General features: G+C 40.6%; 1 protein-coding gene across 1 annotated transcript in view; it reads right to left on the reverse strand.

The window, feature by feature from the left end:
* The window catches only part of ext2 (exostosin glycosyltransferase 2), a 193,700-nt gene that overhangs the window by 22,138 nt on the left and 149,855 nt on the right, over positions 1-21,707 (reverse strand). The window contains exon 10 of the mRNA XM_060839088.1: positions 13,648-13,814. Coding sequence (XP_060695071.1) covers positions 13,648-13,814 — 167 coding nt within the window. The remainder of the gene's footprint in view (positions 1-13,647; positions 13,815-21,707) is intronic.

Consider the following 21,707-nt stretch of genomic DNA (forward strand, 5'->3'; position numbering starts at 1 on the left):
TCATTCTACTTAGTCTTCTCAATTTCAAGGCATTACGTTCACTCATTGTTAGTTTATGCTCTCATTTCTTGAAGTTGCATCAAAGCAATGGGAGCAGGGGACAGAGGATGATGAAATGAAGGAAGGTGCTGACAAGTAGAGGGGAGGGAAGAATTAATTTTTCTTGGCAGACTATGAAGTTGAAGAGCTTGCACAGTACAACGGTTCAGATGGCCCCCTGGTGTTGTATTACTGTAGGATGGGAAGCATGATGAGGACCTGCCATTCAAGTTGCTGGAGTAAATCAAGGCCTCATGTTCCTCCAAGTCAATGGAATTCTCTGCATTTTGTTTTCCCACTCACACCCCCTCAATTCAAATTCTTTCAAAGGGATAAAGTAATGGGTGAGGGCTGAGGAGGTAAATGTTTGCGAGAATGTGGCAATAGGTGCTTCACAGAGCATAAGGATGCTGGACTGGCTGAGAATGAGCTATTTTCCTAGCAGAGTATGAAATAGGCGGTTCTTGTATTGCAAGTTGTGGGACTAGCAATGTGTGAGTTACATGCAAGTCCAAGATTTGAAGCCAATCTCTTGAATGTTATTATGGACCAGACCAAACCCTGTCAAAATGTACAAGGCGAAAATGAGGACTGCAGATACTGGAGATTAAAGTCAAGTTTACAGTAGTGCTGGAAAAGCATAGCAGGTCAGACGGCATCCAAGGAGCAGGAAAATCGATGTTTCGGGCAAAAGCCCTTCATCAGGAATGAAGGCAGGGAGCCTCCGGGGTGGCGAGATAAATGGGAGGGGGGGTGGGGCTGGGGAGAAGGTAGCCAAGAGTACAATAGGTGGATGGAGGTGGGGATGAAGGTAACAGGTCAGAGAGGAGGGTGGAGTGGATAGGTGGAAAGGAAGATTGACAGGTGGGACAGGTCATGAGGACAGAGCTGAGCTCGAAGGCTGGAACTGGGGTAAGATGGGGGGAGGGGAAATGAGGAAACTGGTGAAGTCTACATTGATGCCATGGGGTTGAAGTGTTCCAAGGCGAACCATTTAAGGATAACATTCAAGGATGCAAGACAGGTGCAGGAAATTGGGATAAGCGCAGATTTAGTGGTACTTATGTTGGTGTAGACTCAATGGGCTGAATGGCCTTTTCTGCATTGTATTAATCTATGAATGGCAGAAAGATTTATAATTTAGGTTGTAATCTGAATATTTTCCATTACCTATAAAAACGAGAGATAAAGGGCTAACTTTTTAAATAACTCAATGTATGATTTACAAAAATCACTTACTGATTTATTTTCAAAATTAACAAAATTGTCTCAACAGCATTTAAATGTCTCCAGGTGAATGCACAGATGTAGCTAAAGGAGCATAAAGTTTGCCAGCACATATGCTTATGATTCAGAAACTCTAGCTTGAGGGTAGAATATATTTTCCTGCAGTTGTAATTGACATTGGTATAATCAGGATTATAAATAATATGCCAATTTACAAGACAACAGTTTGTTTTTGCATTTGTGTTTGAGAATGTTTCATTCATGCATCAAGTTCCAATTTTATACAAATCACCTCCTGGTGACACAATCAGCACTTGGCTCACCACTCTTAAAAGATAAGATCTACCTTAAAGTTCAGAAAATCTAAGGCTCTCCCCAGCCACACTTACTTACCAGTATATACAATTACATAGAACATGGAGCAAATAGAAAGTAATTTACACCAACTAATCCATGCTACAGGTTATATTCCAGACAAGTCACCTCCCATTTCATCTAATTGACACAGCCTTTCAGCATAACTTCCAATCCCCGTTTTTCTCATGTATCTGTCTAATTTACTTCCTATGACAATGATTTCACATTCTAACAAACTGTTTATGTGTTAGACGCTAGGAAATTGTTCCGTTAGGCGAGGAGACTAGGACCTGTGGACACAGCCTGAGAATTAGAGGGGGTAAATTCAGAACAGAAATGCGGAGACATTTCTTCAGCCAGAGAGTGGTGGGCCTGTGGAATTCATTGCCGCAGAGTGCAGTGGAGGCCAGGACGCTAAATGTCTTCAAGGCAGAGATTGATAAATTCTTGATGTCACAAGGAATTAAGGGCTACGGGGAGAATGCGGGTAAGTGGAGTTGAAATGCCCATCAGCCATGATTGAATGGCGGAGTGGACTCGATGGGCCGAATGGCCTTACTTCCACTCCTATGTCTTATGGTCTTATAGTAATAATATTGCATTTATGTACCTTAGGTGTACTTCCCTGTCAAGGATTCACTCTAAAAATGAAAATTAAAAAGAAAATCATTCATGGGGGTGTAGCTGGCCGGGCCTGTATTTACTGTCCGTCCCAGAAGGCAGTTCAGAGTCAACCACACTGTTGTGGTTCTGCAGTTACATGTAGTAAGGATAACACTCTACTTACCTGGAGGACATTCCTGGAGGAACCCGATGGCTTTTCTGATAATCGACAATGGATTCACGGTCATCATTAGACTGTTAATTCCAGATTTTGTCAATTGAATTCAAATTCTATATCTGCCATGATGGGATTTGAACCTAGACCCTCAAAACATTATATGGGTCTCTGGATTTACAGTCCAGTGATAATACCATGAGATCATCGGCTAACCTATGCCATTCCATAAAGACAGCAAATATTGGAGACATGCAATAGGAAACCTGAAACCTCAAATGTTTCTCAGACTAACTGAGCCTTGCAAGTACATTATGTCTATATTAAGATATATATTATATACATTATTTTTTGCAGCATGGTTGAAGTACCTAGAAGTTAATCAAACAATTTTAAACATTTGGCTGGGAAACACAGAACCTTTAGGAACCAAGAATAAAATATTCTGCATTCTGGAAATTTGAAATAAAGATAAAATGCTGGCATCATTGAAGAAGAGAGAAATCAAGTTAATATTTCAGGTTGAATTATTCATTTTGAGAACTGAAAGTAAGGTATTATATCTACTTATTTTCTGTGCTACCTCTCATTGTTTTGATATTATGTAGGAGTCATCTGTATTCTGCATTTTAAGTTTTAATATCCCAGCTCTTTTTCCCATGCCAGAAGGTGCTAATGCATGTTGGAACGTATTTCATAGAACATAGAACATTACAATGCAGTACAGGCCTTTTGCCCATGATATTGCATCAACCTGTGGAACCAATCTGAAGCCCATCTAATCTATACTATTCCACTCTCGTTCATATGCTTACCCAATGATCATGCAATAGTTCAAATGTGGCCGCACCAGAGTTTTGTACAGCTGCAGCATGACCTCATGATTCCAAACCTCAATCCCTTTACCAATAAAAGCTAACATACAGTGTATGCCTTCTTAATAACCCTGTCAACCAATGTGGCAACTTTCAAAGATCTATGTACCTGGACACCGAGATCTCTCTGCTCATCTACACTACCAAGAATCTTAACTTTAGCCCAGTACTCTGCATTCCTGTTACTCCTTCCAAAGTGATTCAACTCACACTTTTCCGCATTAAACTCCATTTGCTAACTCGCAGCCCAGCTCCGCAGCTTCTCTATGTCTCTCTGTAACCTACAACAGCCTTCGTCACTATCCACAACTCTACCGAGCATAGTGTCATCCGTAAATTTACTAACCCATCCTTCTAGGCCCTCATCCAGGTCATTTATATAAATGACAAACAATAGTGGACCCAAAACAGATCCTTGTGGTACCTCACTAGTAATTGAGCTCCAGTATGAATATTTTCCTCAACCATCATCCTCTGTCAACTAGCCAATTTCTGAACCAAGCCACTAAATCACCCTCAATCCTATGCCTCTGTACTTTGTGCAACAGCCTACCATGGGGAACTTTATCAAATGTCTTACTCAAATCCACATACACAACATCAACCACTTTACCCTCATCCACCTGTTTGGTCATCTTCTTAAAGAACTCAATAAGGTTTGTGAGGCACGACCTACTCTCACAAAACTGTGTTGACTATATTCCTCTCTGGATGATTATAAACCCTGTCTCTTATAACCCTTTCCAACACTTTACCCACAACTGAAGTAAGGCTCACAGGTCTATAATTTCCCCTTCTTGAACAAGGGAACAACATATGCTATCCTCCAGTCTTCTGGCACCGTTCAGTAGACAATGATGACAAAGATCAAAGCCAAAAGCTTGGCAACCTTCTCTCTGGCTCCCCAGAGAATCCTAGAATAAATCCCATCCGGCCCAGGGGACTTATCTACTTTTACACTTTCCAGAATTGCTGACACCTCCTCCTTATGCACCTCAATCCAATCTAGCCTGTATCTCAGTATTCTCCTCGACTAAATTGTCTTTTTCTACTAGGAACATTTCACTCGAAGTAGGAGTTTACCTGAAACTCATTTAGCTGGTCATCAATTATTTACTACCAAGAGTTGGAAGACTATTAACGGTCAAGGACAGAGTTAGATTCAGTCCACACCCAATTCTAATGCCCAATATTCTCCTTTTAGCTGAAATCAGAGAGCAACTACCACTTTTGAGATTAGGGAGTGCTGAGGGAGTCCCTGCAGAATGAGAGCTACCTTTCAGCACTGTACACATGATTATCAATTAACAGAGGTAAAGCTGGACTTTTGCCCCTCAGGTACAGGACGTTCTGCTCCCAAGGACTGTCAGCCATCAGAAGCTGCAGATCTCCAGTACCCTCTATCATGATAATGATCAACTTTTAATGATAATGATAACATTTGGTTTGAAATCATTTGCAGAAATAAAAGTTCCAAAGTGACCATGCCTGCTCCAGTGACAGACATATTGATGTAAGTTGGAAAATTAGGGTCAGACTCGGGCATCAAGGAAATTGTAGGCATAAGGTGACATACCTGGTGAAAAATATTAACTGCACATGTTGGCTGCTGCGGTCTCCAAATACAGAAAAATGAAAAAGTTTTATCCTTACGTTTAATCATGTGATGGAACATTCTCTTTTAAGGCTTGTTACATACATGTTACTTTGAATCCTTAATTATTCAGTTGAAAGAAAAATGCCAAATGTGTCAATTTTTAAAGCATGTTTTTGACTGATTTCCTAATCCTTTAAGCAAAGGGGGAACCACGCAGCGACTCGGACGTGGGGGCGGGGTGGGATGGTGGGATGGGGGAGGGGCGGGGTGGGATGGGGGAGGGGCGGGGTGGGATGGGGGGGCAGGTTTGGGCGGATTGGAGGGGGCACGGGGTTGGGGTTGCACAGGGTTGGAGGGAGGTCGGATGGAGATACGGAGTTGGGGGAGGGGGTATCAGACCAGAGGTTGGGGGGGGGGGGGGAGAGGGCTTGCTTGCAATGTGATTCTGCCTAGTCTCCTGAACAGGAAGCGGACTTAGCTATGCTTGCTGTATCAGTACCATTGAACTGATTGGTGGGGGGATGGTGTGAGTAAAGCTGCAGGTCCCTTACACACAAGTATGCGTCTGCTCAGCAACAAACCCTGAGATAGAGAGAGGGAGCAAGGCAGGCAGAGCGAGGAAAAAGGAAACTTCAGAAATCTCCGAGCCCCAAGGAGAGGTATTGAATCAATTAACTGAATAATCAATTATCCAAACAAAATAGTGCCTGCCTATCTCAATCAGATAATCAAGATTCCTCTGTGTATTGATTGCATTATTCAATTAAGGTAGGTATCATTAAATCTTTACAGAGTAGAAAGCGGCCACTCAGCCCATCAATGCACTAACCCTCCGAAGAGCATCCTACAAAGACCCAGCACCCCCCAATCCTATCTCTTTCACCCAACAGTTACCATGGCTAATCCACCTAACCTGCACAACCCTGGATACTACAGGGCCAGTGCACTGTGGGTGGAAATTGGAGCATCCGGAGGAAACCCACACAGACATGGGAAATGTGTAAACTCCACACAAAAAGTTGTCCGAGGCTGGAATCATACCCAGGCCCCTGGCACTGTAACCGTGCCGCTATATTATGTACTGTCATGCAGAAATACTTTAAACAACAGATAAAATAATTTTCTTTGTTGCTGCTATTATTTGTGGATATCAACGTAAATGTCATTACTCATTGTGCAAGACCAATAATTCAGGTCATTTACACAGATGTCTTGTCATAAAATGGTAGAATACCATACCCTGATCTGACCTTACTCAATCTCTGACTGGTAATCATACTTTCTCTGCACAGATTGCAATTGAGACTTAAATAAATTCTGAATCCTATCCACACTTTTGAAAATTTAAATGTGTTACAGAGTTATAAGTAGCTGTATTACATCTTTCGGCCCTAAAATCTCAGAAAGAATACATTGATCTGAAATGGCAGTACAGTGCACAAGGGCAATTTGCTCACATTTTGCAAACACTAATTGAATCAACTGCTTCATAGTTGATTGCATAATGCAAGGAATTTTAGTCCATAAGTCAGAAACTGTCAGACAATGAAGAGGCATGTACCATGGTTACCTTCTGAATCCTTCCCCAGAGAGTTTGAAATTTTAAACAGCCTCAGGTGATATGGGACAATGCTCAGAGTACCTAGAGCTGGTCATCTATGACAGTGGAATATTGTACTGGCTGTAACTATTCACTCAAGAGAAATGTCAGCATTCCTAGGACACCCAGCCTACTGCTGGATTTTGTCTTTCTAAAAATCCAACCAATTTCTTGAATAAATAGGGTGCACAAATGCAAACAAGTGACTAAATGGATAAACTGCTGACTATTTGACAAACAACTTACATTTGCAAGTTATTCCCTCATTTGTGCATTTTGAGAAGTTTATGGCTAATCTCCTGGAAATTACATAAACAACACTGAATACTATCATTCTTAATTATTCCTTGCGGATAAAGATTATTTTCAAGAATCAATCTCTCAAAATTCTTAGGTACCATATTGTTAGATATAAATTTATAAATTCAAAATAACTACCGGGTATGCTTGATTTTTTTGCTCAATGAGGTTTCACTTTGCAAAATGTCAAATCTGACTCTACTGACAGGTTCACCTGTACTGGGATGAGACAACCACAAAGGATTATTGCTGGGGCAAGATATTGAAGGTAGGGATAGATATGCACAAAGATGGTTACTTTATCTATGACTGCTATTCTATAGATCTTGGATTATGTAAACTTATTCATGGAAAATAAACAGCTAGAGGATTAATGTATAAATTGATGAAGTTTTTACTGGAATATTTTGAATTCAGAAACTTAATTGAACTTTCTTCATCAAGGTTTTGCCTGCAACAAATCACAACCTTCAGCAGTAAGTTGCAGTGTAACCATGAAAACACATTGTATATAATCTTGTTAAAAATGCTAGTTCCATGAGGAAAACAAATTTTTCATCAGACTTATGTTCCCATGAACTGGTAATGAAGCATGCAAAATGTAGGATAAAATATTTGCGAGTAGTACGAGGTGCTCGATGGTTCTGCAATAAATGTGTCAAAATCAACCCATTACTTGGGAACCCGTTGTAATCTGAGAATATGTGAAATTTGTACAATGCCTGCACATCATACAAACCTTGTGCTTATTTTATTTAAGGTATTACTTTAGATCCAGCCATAATTCTGTTATATTAATGGAACTTAAAGAAGAACTATTGTAATTTCTTTTCTAGTTTGATTATGGAGAAAATAAACTATAATACAGCAGATGATCGTCCTGCTAACTACAAGTTTCCGGCGCTGTCAGAAGTACAACTATTTACTTCTGCTACTCTTCATCCATTACATCAATCCTGTAAGAAATAATATTCTTAGTAATATAATATCTTTATGCGTCCAACCCAAGAAACAACAATTTACATAGGTACAACGGAAGCTTTCATTACATTGCTGAAATGCAGTTGTCCATGAGCCATATTTGAAAAAGAAATTATACACAAGATTAAAAGGTGCATGTGTATTCTCGAACAGTGAAGCTTATTAACACCATCCAATAACTTCAGTTCTGAGAGAAAATCAGGAAATGTGATTAGTTCAACCAGCATATTCCAGGATTGTATATTTCTTGATGCTCCTTTTCTTACAGGACAAGTAAACTGAATTGTCCTTTTTTATAAGTCTTTCTTCCCTGAGGTGTGCTGAAAAAACTGTCATTTTACACCAATTGAAATATACCACGAAAAGTTGAATTAATCACTCATTCAACTAGTTCAATAACTAGCCAGCTGAAGCTAACCTGGAGTGGGTCTCATACTCTGTGAAGTGATAGTTTTGACAGAAAAAAACTAAGACAGAGGAAGAGGTAAGTGATTGGTGCATGAGCATTTTGCTCATTTAGCTTTCAAAATAAAGTGAGTTTATGAGTAACTGGAAAGTTTGATTAAGCATGGGTAAAGTTTCTATCGGTCGTAAAATTTACGAGCTGTTGTAGTGTTATTAATTATAAATTAAGTGAAAGAAATAAATTAACACACAATAAAGATGGCAGGAAAGGTGATAGGCTGTGATTGCAGGATGAGATAGGAGCTTCTGTCCATTGGAGAGAGCCAGGACAAACACATCTGCATTAAGTGTTTGTGACTGCAGAAACTTTAGCTCAGAAATAACAGGCTGGAGACTGATCATCAGACACTGGGGAGGGCTACAAGTTACCTAGTTACTTCATTCCGGGAGATGCTTCACCTTTAGAATAGTGTCTTCTGATTTAGCTCTTGATTATGGACAGGAGGGCATGACTGTAAGTGAGGTAGGTAAGTCAATTGAGGAGATGGGTATGGTGGAGCCTAGCTTTGCAAGTGACCAACAAGTTTGAGGTTCTTGCAGCTTAGATGGGTGGAAGTGTGCAAGTGAGCAACAAGTTTGAGGTTCTTGTAGCTTACATGGGTGGAAGTGGAGGTGGTAGGGTGGATGAGTGAACCTATCAATGATTCAATAGTATAGGAAGGAAGAGATGGCAGAATTGGTACAGTGACAGGAGACAGCATACTTAGGAGGTTAAAACACTTCTTTATAACCAGAAAGCATTCTGACTGGTTTTGCCTCACTGCTCCCAGAGTTTGGGACATCTGTTTAGCACTGGAGAGGAGCTTGCAATAGGAGGGGGAGGAGCTAGTGGTTTTGGGTCACACTGGCATCAATGACATAGGCAGAAATAGAAAAGAGCGTGTACGAGAACTCGGGGCGAAATAAAAATGTATAGCCTCAAGGTAATAACTTTTGCATAATTATCTGACTGTCAAAAGGTAAATAAAATTAGACATTTGGTTGCATGTCTTAAAGACTGGTGTGGAAAAAATGGGTTTCAATCCCTGGAACTGCTGGGACAAGTACTAGGGAAATTGGGATCAGTACCACTGGGAAAATTTGCACCTGACTCAGGCTGGGACTTGTGTTCTGGCTAGTCATATAACTAGGTGCACGTCAGCACTGTGATAATGGCAGTCATATAACTAGGACAACACAAAGGACCTTCAACTACATAATGGAGGCAAAAGATCAAATTCAAACGATTACAGAGAAAGCAAAAGAAGATAAGTAATAAGTAATAATATGAGAAATGCTAGACAGATCAATACAGGAATGGATAGAGATTACAAATCTAACAGTTCTGTATCTTAATGCATTCAAAAGAAAACAAATGAATTGATAAAACAAATGAAAATAAATAATTACAGTCCAATTGCCATTGCAGACATGGCTGTAGGATAAGAGTATTTAAGAGTATTTGTGACTATTTGTGAATATTTAAGAGTAAGTGAAACTGAGGAAGGGCAGGAAGTGAGGAAAAGGTGGAGGTTGACTCTGTTAGTTGATAGTAACATTAACACAACAGAGAGGGATGACTTAAATTCAGAAAACCAGGGGGCAAAATTTGGGTAGAGATAAGAAATGATAAAAGCAAGAAGTCATTTGTGTTCTGGTCTTTCATCAGTAAACACATGGTAGGATGGAGTACAAAGGAAGACTTAATGAAAGGTTTGTCAGAAAGGTCACAATCACAGAGGATTTTAATCTACATTGATTTGTTTGCCATTTTTCGTATTAATAGCTATCTTTCTTGCCTTGTCTCTTTTCTTTTGATCTACAGTAACTTCTTAAATTTGATCCCTTGCCTCCATTATTTAAAGACGTTTCTATATATGTACATATAGACTAGAAATATTATATGGGAGAAGGAAGCCTAGATGAAGAATTTGTGGAATATTTCTGTACTAGTTTCTTAGAGTGGCATATTATGGAGTCAACCAGACAGCCAGGTGATAGAGGCAGAGGCAGAGATTTAAAGGATATTTCAGAATGCAAATCAATGGAAGAGATTGTTGAAGTGCTTGCAAATGACACTTGCAAAGTAATTACCTGCCCATGGACATACAGTTTCAGCTCCGCTTCAACGCCTGGGCAATTCAGCTCCTGACATTATTACAAACTTGGTCCAAATATGGACAAAAGAGCTGAAGAGAGGTGAGGTGAGAGTGACTGCTATTATTAAAGTGTACATAAAGGAATTCTAGCAAAAACGGATTTAATGGGAACCAAGGGGGAAAACTTTCTGCTGATTGGGGTCATACCAGCACAAGGGAAGACGGTTGTGGTTGTTAGCAATCAGTCATCTCAGCTCCAGGATGTCAGTGTAGGAGTACACCATGGTAATGTCAGAGGTCCAACCTTCTTTTTAGCTGCTTCATCAATGACTTTCCTTCCATCATTGAGGCTAAGTGGAGTTGCTTGCTGATGATTGTATAATGTTTAACATCAATCACAAGTCCAGAGAGACTGAAGCAGTCCATGGGAGAAATGCAACAGGGCAACATTCAAGCTTGGGCTTGAAAACCAGGCAATAACCACACCAACAAGAGAGAATCAATTCTCGTTTCTTTAAGTTCAATGGCACTACCATTGCTGAGTCTCCCATTCCCAACTCCATAGGGGCATACAGTTGACTTAAAACTGAACTAGCCATATAAATACTGTGGCTACAAAAGCAGATCAGATGCTAGAAATCCTGTGCTAAATAATCTGACTCCCTAATGCGTGATCACCATCTACATAAGTCATGAATGTGACGGAATACTCCCCATTTTCCGAAATGAGTGCAGCTCCGACAAGATTGATCCCATCTAGGTCAAAGCAACCTGCTAGATTGGCATCACTTTGACCATTCACACACTTCACCACCAATGTAGATGGTACACGCAGTTGCAAACTGCAACATGCATTACAGTAACTCACTAAAGTTCCTTTGAAAGCATCTTCCAAACCCTTGATTTCTGACCTCGAACAGCATGAGCAGCAAATGTGTGGAACAACATCACCTGCAAGTTCTCCCTTGATCCACTTTGTCCCTAGTATTGCTGGGTCAAAACCTGGGATTCCCTTCTTAACAGAATGATGGCTGTATCTGTACCCTAAGGACTGCAGAGGTTCAACAGGCAGCATATCATTACTTTTTCTAAACACATAGGATGGGTAATAAATGCTGGCCTAGTCAGTGAAGAGCTGAAAATGTGTTGCTGTAAAAATGCATAAGCCCTTCTTCAGGAAGGGCTTATGCCCGAAACATCGAATCTCCTGTTCCTTGGATGCTGCCTGACCTGCTGCGCTTTTCCAGCAACACATTTTCAGCTCTGATCTCAGCATCTGCAGTCCTCACTTTCTTCTAGTCAATGAAGCCCACTTCCCATGAATGAATAATAAAGATCAACAGTTTCCTGCTCTAAATAAAACTCAGGTACTTCATTGTTTTGAACTTGTCATTAAGCCTCTCAACAAATATTACTGAAGTCATGCAAAGCTACGCCTCAAATTATCTAAGCCCTTTAGTTCTCACTGTAAAGATAATTACAAAATGTGAAGATGTGAAGCACCAACCCAAAATTAAGGTTCAAAACTCTCTGCCTCCTAGTTCTTGAATTCACCTGCCATGTTAAACTTGCTTGACATCCTCTTTCCCTCCGTTTCAAACAGTCTTCTCTAAAAATGTACCTTCCTTCTATAGTCGCCCAAGTGTCACAGTGCTTATCATTCACTATTCCTATTTGCCCATACCTTCATTTCCTTTCCCTTTGTCTCTTATACCAATCTATTCCAGTCCTGGATGACAACAACTTATTTCATGAATACATCTACTAAATGCCTCTCTAAAAATATTGTAAATTTTAGTGCTGACAATCCCAAAACTTTGCAAGTATCATAGTAAAATCTAATGAGCTGAGCTGATTTGCAATTAGCTTATAATAATTGCTCATTAGTTTTGTGAAACCATCAAATGTAGAATAGCATGGTCTGCAACAGTTTTAATTACCGGATTGCATCTATCTAAATCTAAATTAGTTTCTAATGAAAGTTAGTGTTTCAGATTACATTTTGATTTGAGCTTAGTGCAATTCTTAATCCCTTTTCGACTTGTCATTTCCTTCTTCCTGCCCCTTTCACACTCTCCACCATGGACTACCATCATCCACTATGCCATGCATGTATTCCTCCATAGGTTCTTGATGCACTCAGTTTTCTACCATTTTCTTTCCTCCTTTCAAAACTCAAGCTGCCTGATGACAAGAATGATTGGTGATAAATAGAAAAGATAGAATGTCTCTTGTCGCCATTTGAAGTATTGAAGATGGAATCATGGCAAAATCCAATTAATCTGTACTCAACAATGTATTTTTGGAAGAACTGGTACAGTTGCAGTTCATCAGCATCTCTCTCACTGTAATATAACGATGACATAGAAACTCAGGCTAACCCTCTGAGGATGGGTTCAAATTCCACCACAACAACTGGCGAGATTAAACTAATTTGAAAACTAGTCTCAGATGTAATGACCATGGAATTCTGATTGTTATAAAAATCCATCTGATTCACTAACATCCTTCATGGGAGGAAAAGTGTCATCCTTACTTTGTCTGACCTACAAGTGACTTCAAATCCACAAAAAATGTGGCTTAATCTTCAGTATCCTCTGAAAAGGCCTAGCAAAACACTTCATTCAATGGCAGTTAGGAATAGGTAACAAATGCTGACCTTGCCAGTGAAACCAGCATCTCACAAAAGAATAAAATGCGTACATTCTGCTCTTCTCAATGTTCAGTTTTCTACTTTTTGCCAGTTTTTGGCAATTATCCATTGAACCATACTAAAGAACCCTATTTCAGGAAGAGAGTAAGCAGGTCTTGAGTCACAGGGATCAAACCTTGTGCTGTTGGGAGTAATGCACAATCTACACACAAGCTGTCTAGCTGGGCTAATTAGCAGCCCCCTGATCCCTGCACATACTCACAGGCCACTGATGATACTGAAACATAGTGCAATTCTGGTAAACAACAATTCTCCCACACCAGTAACTAAGTTAGAGCATTAGTGTTTGCATAATCACCATAAATGAACTGCACATTGATTACATTCCATCAGAAATAGCCATTTAAGAGCAGGTTATGACTGTAGATAACATGAAAAACTAGTTGTCAATGAAAGAAATAACCAGCTAACTAGGTCTTATGTCATCATAAACTGGTGCATAAAGCAGATCCTCCACATTACCCTCACAGGCACATTATCTTTTATGCTACATTGTATATAATAACAATGATAATGGCACAAGCAATCTATTTTGACATCCGAGAAAGCAAAAATATTACGTTGTCTTGTTATGTGAAGTAAATCAGTACTTGTAGATGAGGCAAGAACATTTCCATACTAAACATCATGCACCCACCTCGTAGCCAAACTGCAATTCATCCGAAGTCAACATGATGATATCATCATCAATTGCCAGGACAGCTTCAGTTTCAATCTCATCATAAGGAAAGAACCTATTACTCAGTTTGTTTTCTTTGGTTCTTACAACTTTGAGAGGTACTCCGATCTTGGGCCACAGTGACTCTGGAATAAGAAACAAATTAAAATATTGAATTTAATTTCTTTATTTAAACATTATAAGACAAATAAACCACCATATTTGCCCACAGATGTTTTTTTCACAAACCCTTTCCTTTATTCAAAATAGCAACCACAGTTTCAAAATCATAACTTTAGTGAATTGCAATTTGAGTCACAAAACAATACTTGCTGTGAATGCTAATACTTTGAAGGAATTTCACTGCTTCAAGTTTGTCACAAGTGGCAGTAACTTTACAGATACAGACACTGCAAATTCCAGGCTCATTTCCTGCTATGGGTTATTGCCTCAAGATAAGTTTGCAAAAATTCTTTCACAAAGACATTTTAGTAATAACTTGAAAAGTACCTTGAGTATCAAATCTCTATTTAAGAGAGGATATCAGGCTGTTGTAGGCTTCCATGAACGAATTTAGTTTATTCTATAATTTAAGCTTTCTTTTTAAGTGTCTTCGTTTGCCTTTCATACATTATAGATTTCTCTCAGTCTTCCCTTCCCCACTTTTGAGAATAATGTTGACAGTCATGATTTCAACTTCAAACACAACAATGGCTGGCTTACACCCCTGTAGCAAGCCCTGCACGTTGTGACAGAAGGAACTCATGTTTCACTAAATACAAGTTGGGATCTTGCAACTGTGTGCTCTTTCAATCTCAATTCCCTAGGCTTTCAAGGTTTTGGTTGCGAAGCTACACTTCTTCCTGTCACAGCAGTCAGAATCTAGTAGCTGCAAGTTTGTAAAATATAAATGGCAGCAACAAATTGGTTATTTACTTTTATGGGATTATGAGCACTGACCAACCATATTAGTTATTAATGCATTTATACTAAGACGTGAAATGACCCGATATCATATTTTTCATTTGTTCATGGGATGACGGCATCGCTGGCTTGAGGAGCATTCCTTGCCCATTCCTAAATGCTCAGAGGGCAGTTATGATTCAACAAAATTGCTATATGTCTGGAGTCACATTAGGCCTTCCCTAAAGGACATGAGTGAACCAGATGGGTTTTTACATCAATTGCCATTAAGCCAATATTTTGTTCTTGATTTTTCTTGAATTCAAATTCCACCATCTGTCATGTTCCCTGAACATAGCCTAGGTTTCTGGATTACAAGTCCAGTGACATTCCCCCTACATCACCACCTCCCCAAGAGTCTGCTGTTGTTTCAAGTTAGGTTGAACAAAGATCAAACTAGGAGTGGCCAAGTAGTTACACAGCAGATACCTATGAAAAATATCACAATACTACTCGTGGCTTATTAGATTAGATTCCCTACAGTGTGGAAACAGGCCATTTGGCCCAACAAGTCCACACTGATCCTCTGAAGAAAAACCCACCCAGACCCATTTCCCCTGACTAATGCACCTAACCCAATTGAGCATGGCCAATTCACCTGGCCTGCACATCTTTTTTTGGATTGTGGGAGGAAATGGAGCACCCGGAGGAAACCCATGCAGTCATGGGAAAATGTGCAAACTCGGACAATCGCCCGAGGCAGAATCAAACCTGGGTCCCTGATGCTGTGAGGCAGCAATGCTAACCACTGAGCCACCGTGCCGCCCCTACTCCCAGTTCAATTATTTTGTAGGTTTTCTTAATCAGGATGTATAACCATTTTTGCGTCTGCTATTTATTTTCTCTGCCAATTCCTCATTTATGTCAAAAACTGATACAACCCTGAAAACAGACTGGGACAATTTAATGGTTAACTGTCAATCAAATAAAACAATTGTTTGTGAATGAAAATCTGGGTTGAACTTTCTTACCAAAACTAAAATAACTTCACTTGAATGGGTTTCACAAGTATGTCAGACACCCTCCTTGAAGTACATTCTTTCTAAGTACTTTAATCAAGTGCCACGAGTATCACATATTTTAAAAAGTGATTACAAAAAATCTTTATCAACTTATTCTTTATTTCTGTCTTTGGACTAATTTTCCACCAGTTTGTTTCTAATGCTTGGGTAGAGAGGTAATACTAAAACTAAAAACCAAATTTCCACTTTAATTGGTTTCTTTACAAATTATCTCAAAACTACTAATCCCATTAAAACCATACATGCACCATGATCATCCATGAATTGCGAGATGAAAAGATCCATTCTTCCACATTAGGTTCTTGAAGAGATGCTTAGAAAGCGAAGTTCAACAAGAAACTGCCATGCGCCATTATGATGTGTGTCAAGTCAGCTGTTCTCTAACTAATTTTTGGTTTCATGGAAATCATGGTTGGTAAATACTCAAATACTGGATGTAACTAGGAGGGTAGATAAAAGAGAACTAATGAATGCAAACATGGATTTTTGAAAAGCATTCAATAGCGTATCCCATATATCGTCATCACACAAGATAAGGATAGGGATAAACTGGACATTTTTAAGTTGGCAAGTTGTAATCAACAGATTCCTGACGAAGGGCTTTTGCCCGAAACAACGATTTTCCTGGTCCTCGGATGCTGCCTGACCTGCTGTGTTTTTCCAGCAGCACTCTAATCTTGACTCTTATCTCCAGCATCTGCAGTATTCACTTTCTCCTAGATTGCCAAAAAGACCAGCACTGAGGTCTTGGCTTTACGATCTATATTCATGACTTAAATGGAAAGATTGAAAAGCAACGTATCCAAGTTTACTCATGAAGCCACACTGGACAGTTAACTGCGAGAGGGACACCAAGTGGTTTAAAAGAGACAAACAAGTTAAAGGAGTGTACAATTATGTGGCCAATTATTATGCCTCACTGGAGTAGCACGCTATTCCTGAACTGTTAGAGATTAAAGATTTTAAAAAGTAAGCAGAATCCCAAATTACCTGACTTTCAGACCGATGTTGACAGAAAGCATGGAGCAGGTGCTTGTATGTAATTACTAATTTTTTGCAAATAAATAGATTCTAGCTACAGGTAAACAAAGTTATGAACTGTCAGCATATAACCACGAGTTAAAACTGTAACTCATCCACATACAGACAGGATGTTATGGGAGAAAGACAACAGATCAGCAGTCCCTATCCACAGGGTTTGCTGAAATAACACTGCTTCTTGGTCTTCCTTCTCTGAATGCTTTCTATTGTTTGCAGGAAGCACAAGATGACTGATCTGTTCTTTTTCTGCAGAGAACAAAGGTAATTCCTGAGATTCCAAGATTTGATAGGCTTCTCACTACTTTGCTCATACCCCTAAACTACTCAATTAACTGAGGGTAAAGCACATAGTTTAGAGACACAGAAACTGCAGATGCTGGAATCTAAAGTAGAGACGCAGACAAATGGAAGAACATAGCAAGCCGGGTAGCATCAGGAGGTAAAGAAGGTGACGTTCTGGGTGTAACCCTTCTTCAGGGGTGTGCGTGATAGCATGCGTGTGTGTATATAAAAAGGGGGGTGGTGGTGGTGGGGAGAATGGTGCCAACCAAGGACTGTCAAAGAGAACGGCCCTTCCAGAAGGCAGAGAGGGGTGGGGACAAGAAGATGTTCTTGGTGGTGGGGTCTAGTTGGAGTTGGTGAAGTGTTTAAGGACGATGTGTTGGATGCGGAGACTAATGGGGTGGTAGGTCGGGACAAGGGGGATTCTGTCCTTATTACGTTTGGAGTGGGGGAGTCGCAGGAATTGGGAGAATGGGCTGGAGTTGTTACAGGAATACTGGGTGACAGGAGGTGTTGTCCAGGTAGCTGTGAAAGTCGGTGGGTTTGTAGTAAATGCCCATCTGGAGACTGTCGCTGGAGATGGAAATGGAAAGGTCAAGAAAGAGTTCGAGGTGGACCAATTGAATTTGAGGGCAGGGTGAAAGTTGTGGGCGAAGTCAATGTAACTCCAGTTCAGCCTGGGTGCAGGACGCTGCACTGAAAGAGTTGGAGCAAAGTCCCTGTACAGGTATTGAAGAGAGACTGTTTGACATAGCTGGCAAAGAGGCAGGTGTAGCTGGGGCCCATCCGAGTCCCCATGTCCACCCCCTGGGTTTGGAGGAAATGGGAGGAGTTAAAGGTAAAGGTATTAAGGGTGAGGACCAGTTCAGCCAGGCGGAGGAGGGTAGTGATGGAGTGGGATTTAGATGGGTCTTTTGGAGAGAAAAACATGGAGGTAGAGAAGATAAAGTGCTGGGAGCTGGGGAACTGAATGTTACTGAGGATATGGAGGGCATGATTGTGTCATGGATGTAGTTGGGAACCAAGGGGGAGAGGATGGAGTCGAAATAGGATGAGATGAGTTCAGTGGGGCAGGAGCATGCTGAGACGGTGGGTCAGCCAGGGTAGTTGGGCTTGTGGAGCAGGTAGAACCGGACAGTGCAGGGCTGGAGGACTATGAGCTTGGAGGCAGTGGAGGGAAGATCACCGAAGGCAACAAGGGCACGGACTGTGCAGGTGATTTTGGCATGATGGGTCGCAGTGGGGATGTGGGCAAGGGGAAGTTAGGACATGGTGTCAAACAGTTGGTGTTCAGCCTCTGCAACATAGAGGTCCATTGTTGACAGGCAGAAGGCCCATGCAGTCCTCTCAGACTCAAATCATTAACTGTTTCTCTCCTCACAGACACTGTCAGAACTACTGAGATTGCATTAGATTAGATTAGATTCCCTACAACGTGGAAGCAGGTCCTTCAGCCCAACAAGTCCACACTAATCCTCCGAAGAGTAACCCACCCAGATCCATTTTCCTCTGACTAATGCACCTAACACTATGGGCAATTTAATATGGCCAATTCATCTGGCCCGCAGATCTTTGGACTGTGGGAGGAAACCGGAGCACCTGGAGGAAACCCACGCAGACACAAGGAGCATGTGCAAGCTCCACACAGTCAGTCGCCTGAGAGCAGCATTTTCTATTTTATAAATCAAAATGCCATTTGACAGTGTTGCTTTGCGTATACTGAATGAAATAGCCACCTGGTCACAAAGGTCCAAAGATGTACAACACTGTGAATGAGGAAATTATGAAAATTAAATTGAAATAAGACTTCCTTTATCTGATACTTCACACTCCTTTTAATAAAGTCAAACATTGTATTGCAACACATACATGCTTAATTTGTGTTTCTTGTCAGAGAACATATTTTTCTGAATCGATCATTTGAAGTTTACTCACTGTTTATAAAATAATTCTTACTACCAAAATAAATAGTATCACATTGCCCTCCATTAAACTTGATGTTGCAAAGATTGGAGCTGAAGGGCACAAGTGGAGATTCAACTGGCAACAAATAGCTGATTGGTCTGTAGATTTGTGATCAGTTATAATAGTCATTCAGCACCCTTTGCTCAACTGGTCCATGCTGATCACGTTCAGAAAATAAACTAGTCCCACTTGCCTACATTTGGCCCATATCCCTCCAAATCCTTCCTATTCACATCCTTATCCAAATGTCTTTTAAGCATTGTAAATGTACCTGCATCCACCACTTCCTCTGGCCGTTCATTCCACACACAAACCATTCTGCGTGAAAACAAAGTTGGTCCTCATGTCCTTTTTAAACCTTTCTCTCTCACCTTAAAATATGCCTCCTAGTTTTGATGCGTGGCATGTGATTAAGGATATGAAAAGGATACAGAGAAGCTATGAGATCTCTGCAAACTGAAGTGCTGTCTCTGCACTTAAAAAAAACATTTTAAATATTTTTCTTCAGCATTTAATTGATAAATCAGACTTTTACAATAGACGATAGGTGCAGGAGTAGGCCATTCTGCCCTTCGAACTTGCACCACCATTCAATATGATCATGGCTGAACATCCTTAATCAATATCCTGTTCTTGCCTTATCTCCATAACCTTTGATTCCACCATCCTTGAGAGCTCTATCCAACTCTTTCTGAAATGAATCCAGAGACTGGGCCTCCATTGCCCTCTGGGGCAGAGCATTCCACACAGCCACCACTCTCTGGGTGAAGAAGTTTCTCCTCATCTCTGTCCTAAATGGTCTATCCCGTATTTTTAAGCCGTGTCTTCTGGTTCGGCACTCACCATCAGCGAAAAGTTTCATGCCTTCAGAGTGTCCAATCCTTTAATAAAAACACGATGGAACCAGTCACTGAATCACAGACTCCCTACAGTGTGTAAAGACTCCATTTGGCCAATGAGTTTGCATCAACCCTCTGAAAAGCATTTCACCCAGAACTCTGCTCTACTTTATCCTCGTAGGCCTGCATTTCCCATGGCTAATTCACATAGTCTGCACATCCCTGGACACTATAGGATAATTTAGCATGACCAATTCACCTAACCTGCACAACTTTGGACTGAGAGAGGAAACTGCAGCACCCAGCGGAAGCCCATGCAGACAGGGGACGAATGTGCAAGCTCCACACAGACAGTCGCCTGCGGCTGGAACCGAATCTGGGTCTTTGACAATGAGGTTGCTGGATGCACCAATGAACCACTGTGCTAGCCACCTGGTGCTTCTTGCAAACAGAAAGCATTCAGAGAAGGAAGGCTAAGAAGTAATGCTCTGATCAGCATAACAGCAAATCCTGAGAACAGGAGCCACTGAATTCCTTTCCCTATTTTTCCCTTGCCCATAACACCCATGTTTTTCCCTGCCTGTATCAGTACGTGTATGTCGATGGGGAGCTTATAAGAATAATAGTTTAACTAGAAGAGCTATATGCCTTTGGTTCATAATTGTTTTTCTGTACTTACAGATTATTATTTGTAGTAAATGGCAACTTGTGTCAAATACATGCTGTCAACCTAGGTCTTAAAGTCAGGTAAAAAGAGGAATTTTGTGTATTTTTTCAAGTTTTTTTAACATCACCATGAATAGCAGTGCTCCATTTCCAGTGCACTACCCAATTGAGATATTTCATGCACTGTGACAGTACACAATAAGCCATGAATGTTCCAAATACATGGGTGTTGATTAAAGTCATATCATCTGGCATAGAGTCATAGTCATAGAGATGTACAGCATGGAAACAGACCCTTCGGTCCAACCCGTCCATGCCAACCAGATATCCCAACCCAATCTAGTCCAACCTGCCAGCACCCAGTCCTTATTCCTGCACACCCTTCCTATTCATCAAATGCCTCTTAAATGTTGCAATTGTACCAGCCTCCACAACTTCCTCTGGCAGCTCATTCCATGCACATACTACCCTGTGTGAAAAAGTTGCCCCTTGGGCCTCTTTTATATCTTTCCCCTCTTACCCTAAACCTATGCCTTCTAGTTCTGGACTCCCCGACCCCAGGGAAAAGCCTTTGTCTATTTATCCTATCCATGCCCCTCATGATGTTATAAACCTCTATAAAGGTCACCCCTCAACCTCTGATCTTCCAGGGAAAACAGCCCAGTCTGTTCAGCCTCTCCCTATAGCTCAAATCCTCCAACCCTGGCAACATCCTTATAACTTCTTTCTGAACCCTTATTGGTTCATCTTTATTGTACCAACCATGAGTTTTACAAAAACTAGGAAATGGGAATAAGATTAGGAGATAGCACGATTGGGGCTTACAACATTCACAGTGCTTTGTTCTTGTTCCAGTTCTAGTGGGGCAAATACTCGGATGTAAAATCACTGGGAGAGGGAAAGACAGATTACTACTAAGAAACACAGGAGCAGTGATCAAAGGATTTAGAAAAATCAAAAGGTATGTTATGGAATTGGGGATGGAAGGTCCTAGAGTCCGTGAGAACAGAAGATGAATTGGGAAAAACTAGGGTGACCTATGAAGAAGTACTGAGGAATCAGAATCACAAAGAGAGGATGGCAGAAAAGGATCCAAATTACCCTGTGACCTTTTGAATAATTGGATACATTTACTTCGGCTTATCAATTCACTTTCTTCATCTGCTTACATTAGTTGAAATATGATTCACCAGCCCTGCCTGTTTCATGTTGTCAGCTACTACTTGTTATCAAGTACCTGTGTTTTACCAAATTGCTTGCC

This window comes from Hemiscyllium ocellatum, chromosome 18 (assembly GCF_020745735.1).
Source record: "Hemiscyllium ocellatum isolate sHemOce1 chromosome 18, sHemOce1.pat.X.cur, whole genome shotgun sequence".
Classification (NCBI taxonomy): domain Eukaryota; kingdom Metazoa; phylum Chordata; class Chondrichthyes; order Orectolobiformes; family Hemiscylliidae; genus Hemiscyllium; species Hemiscyllium ocellatum.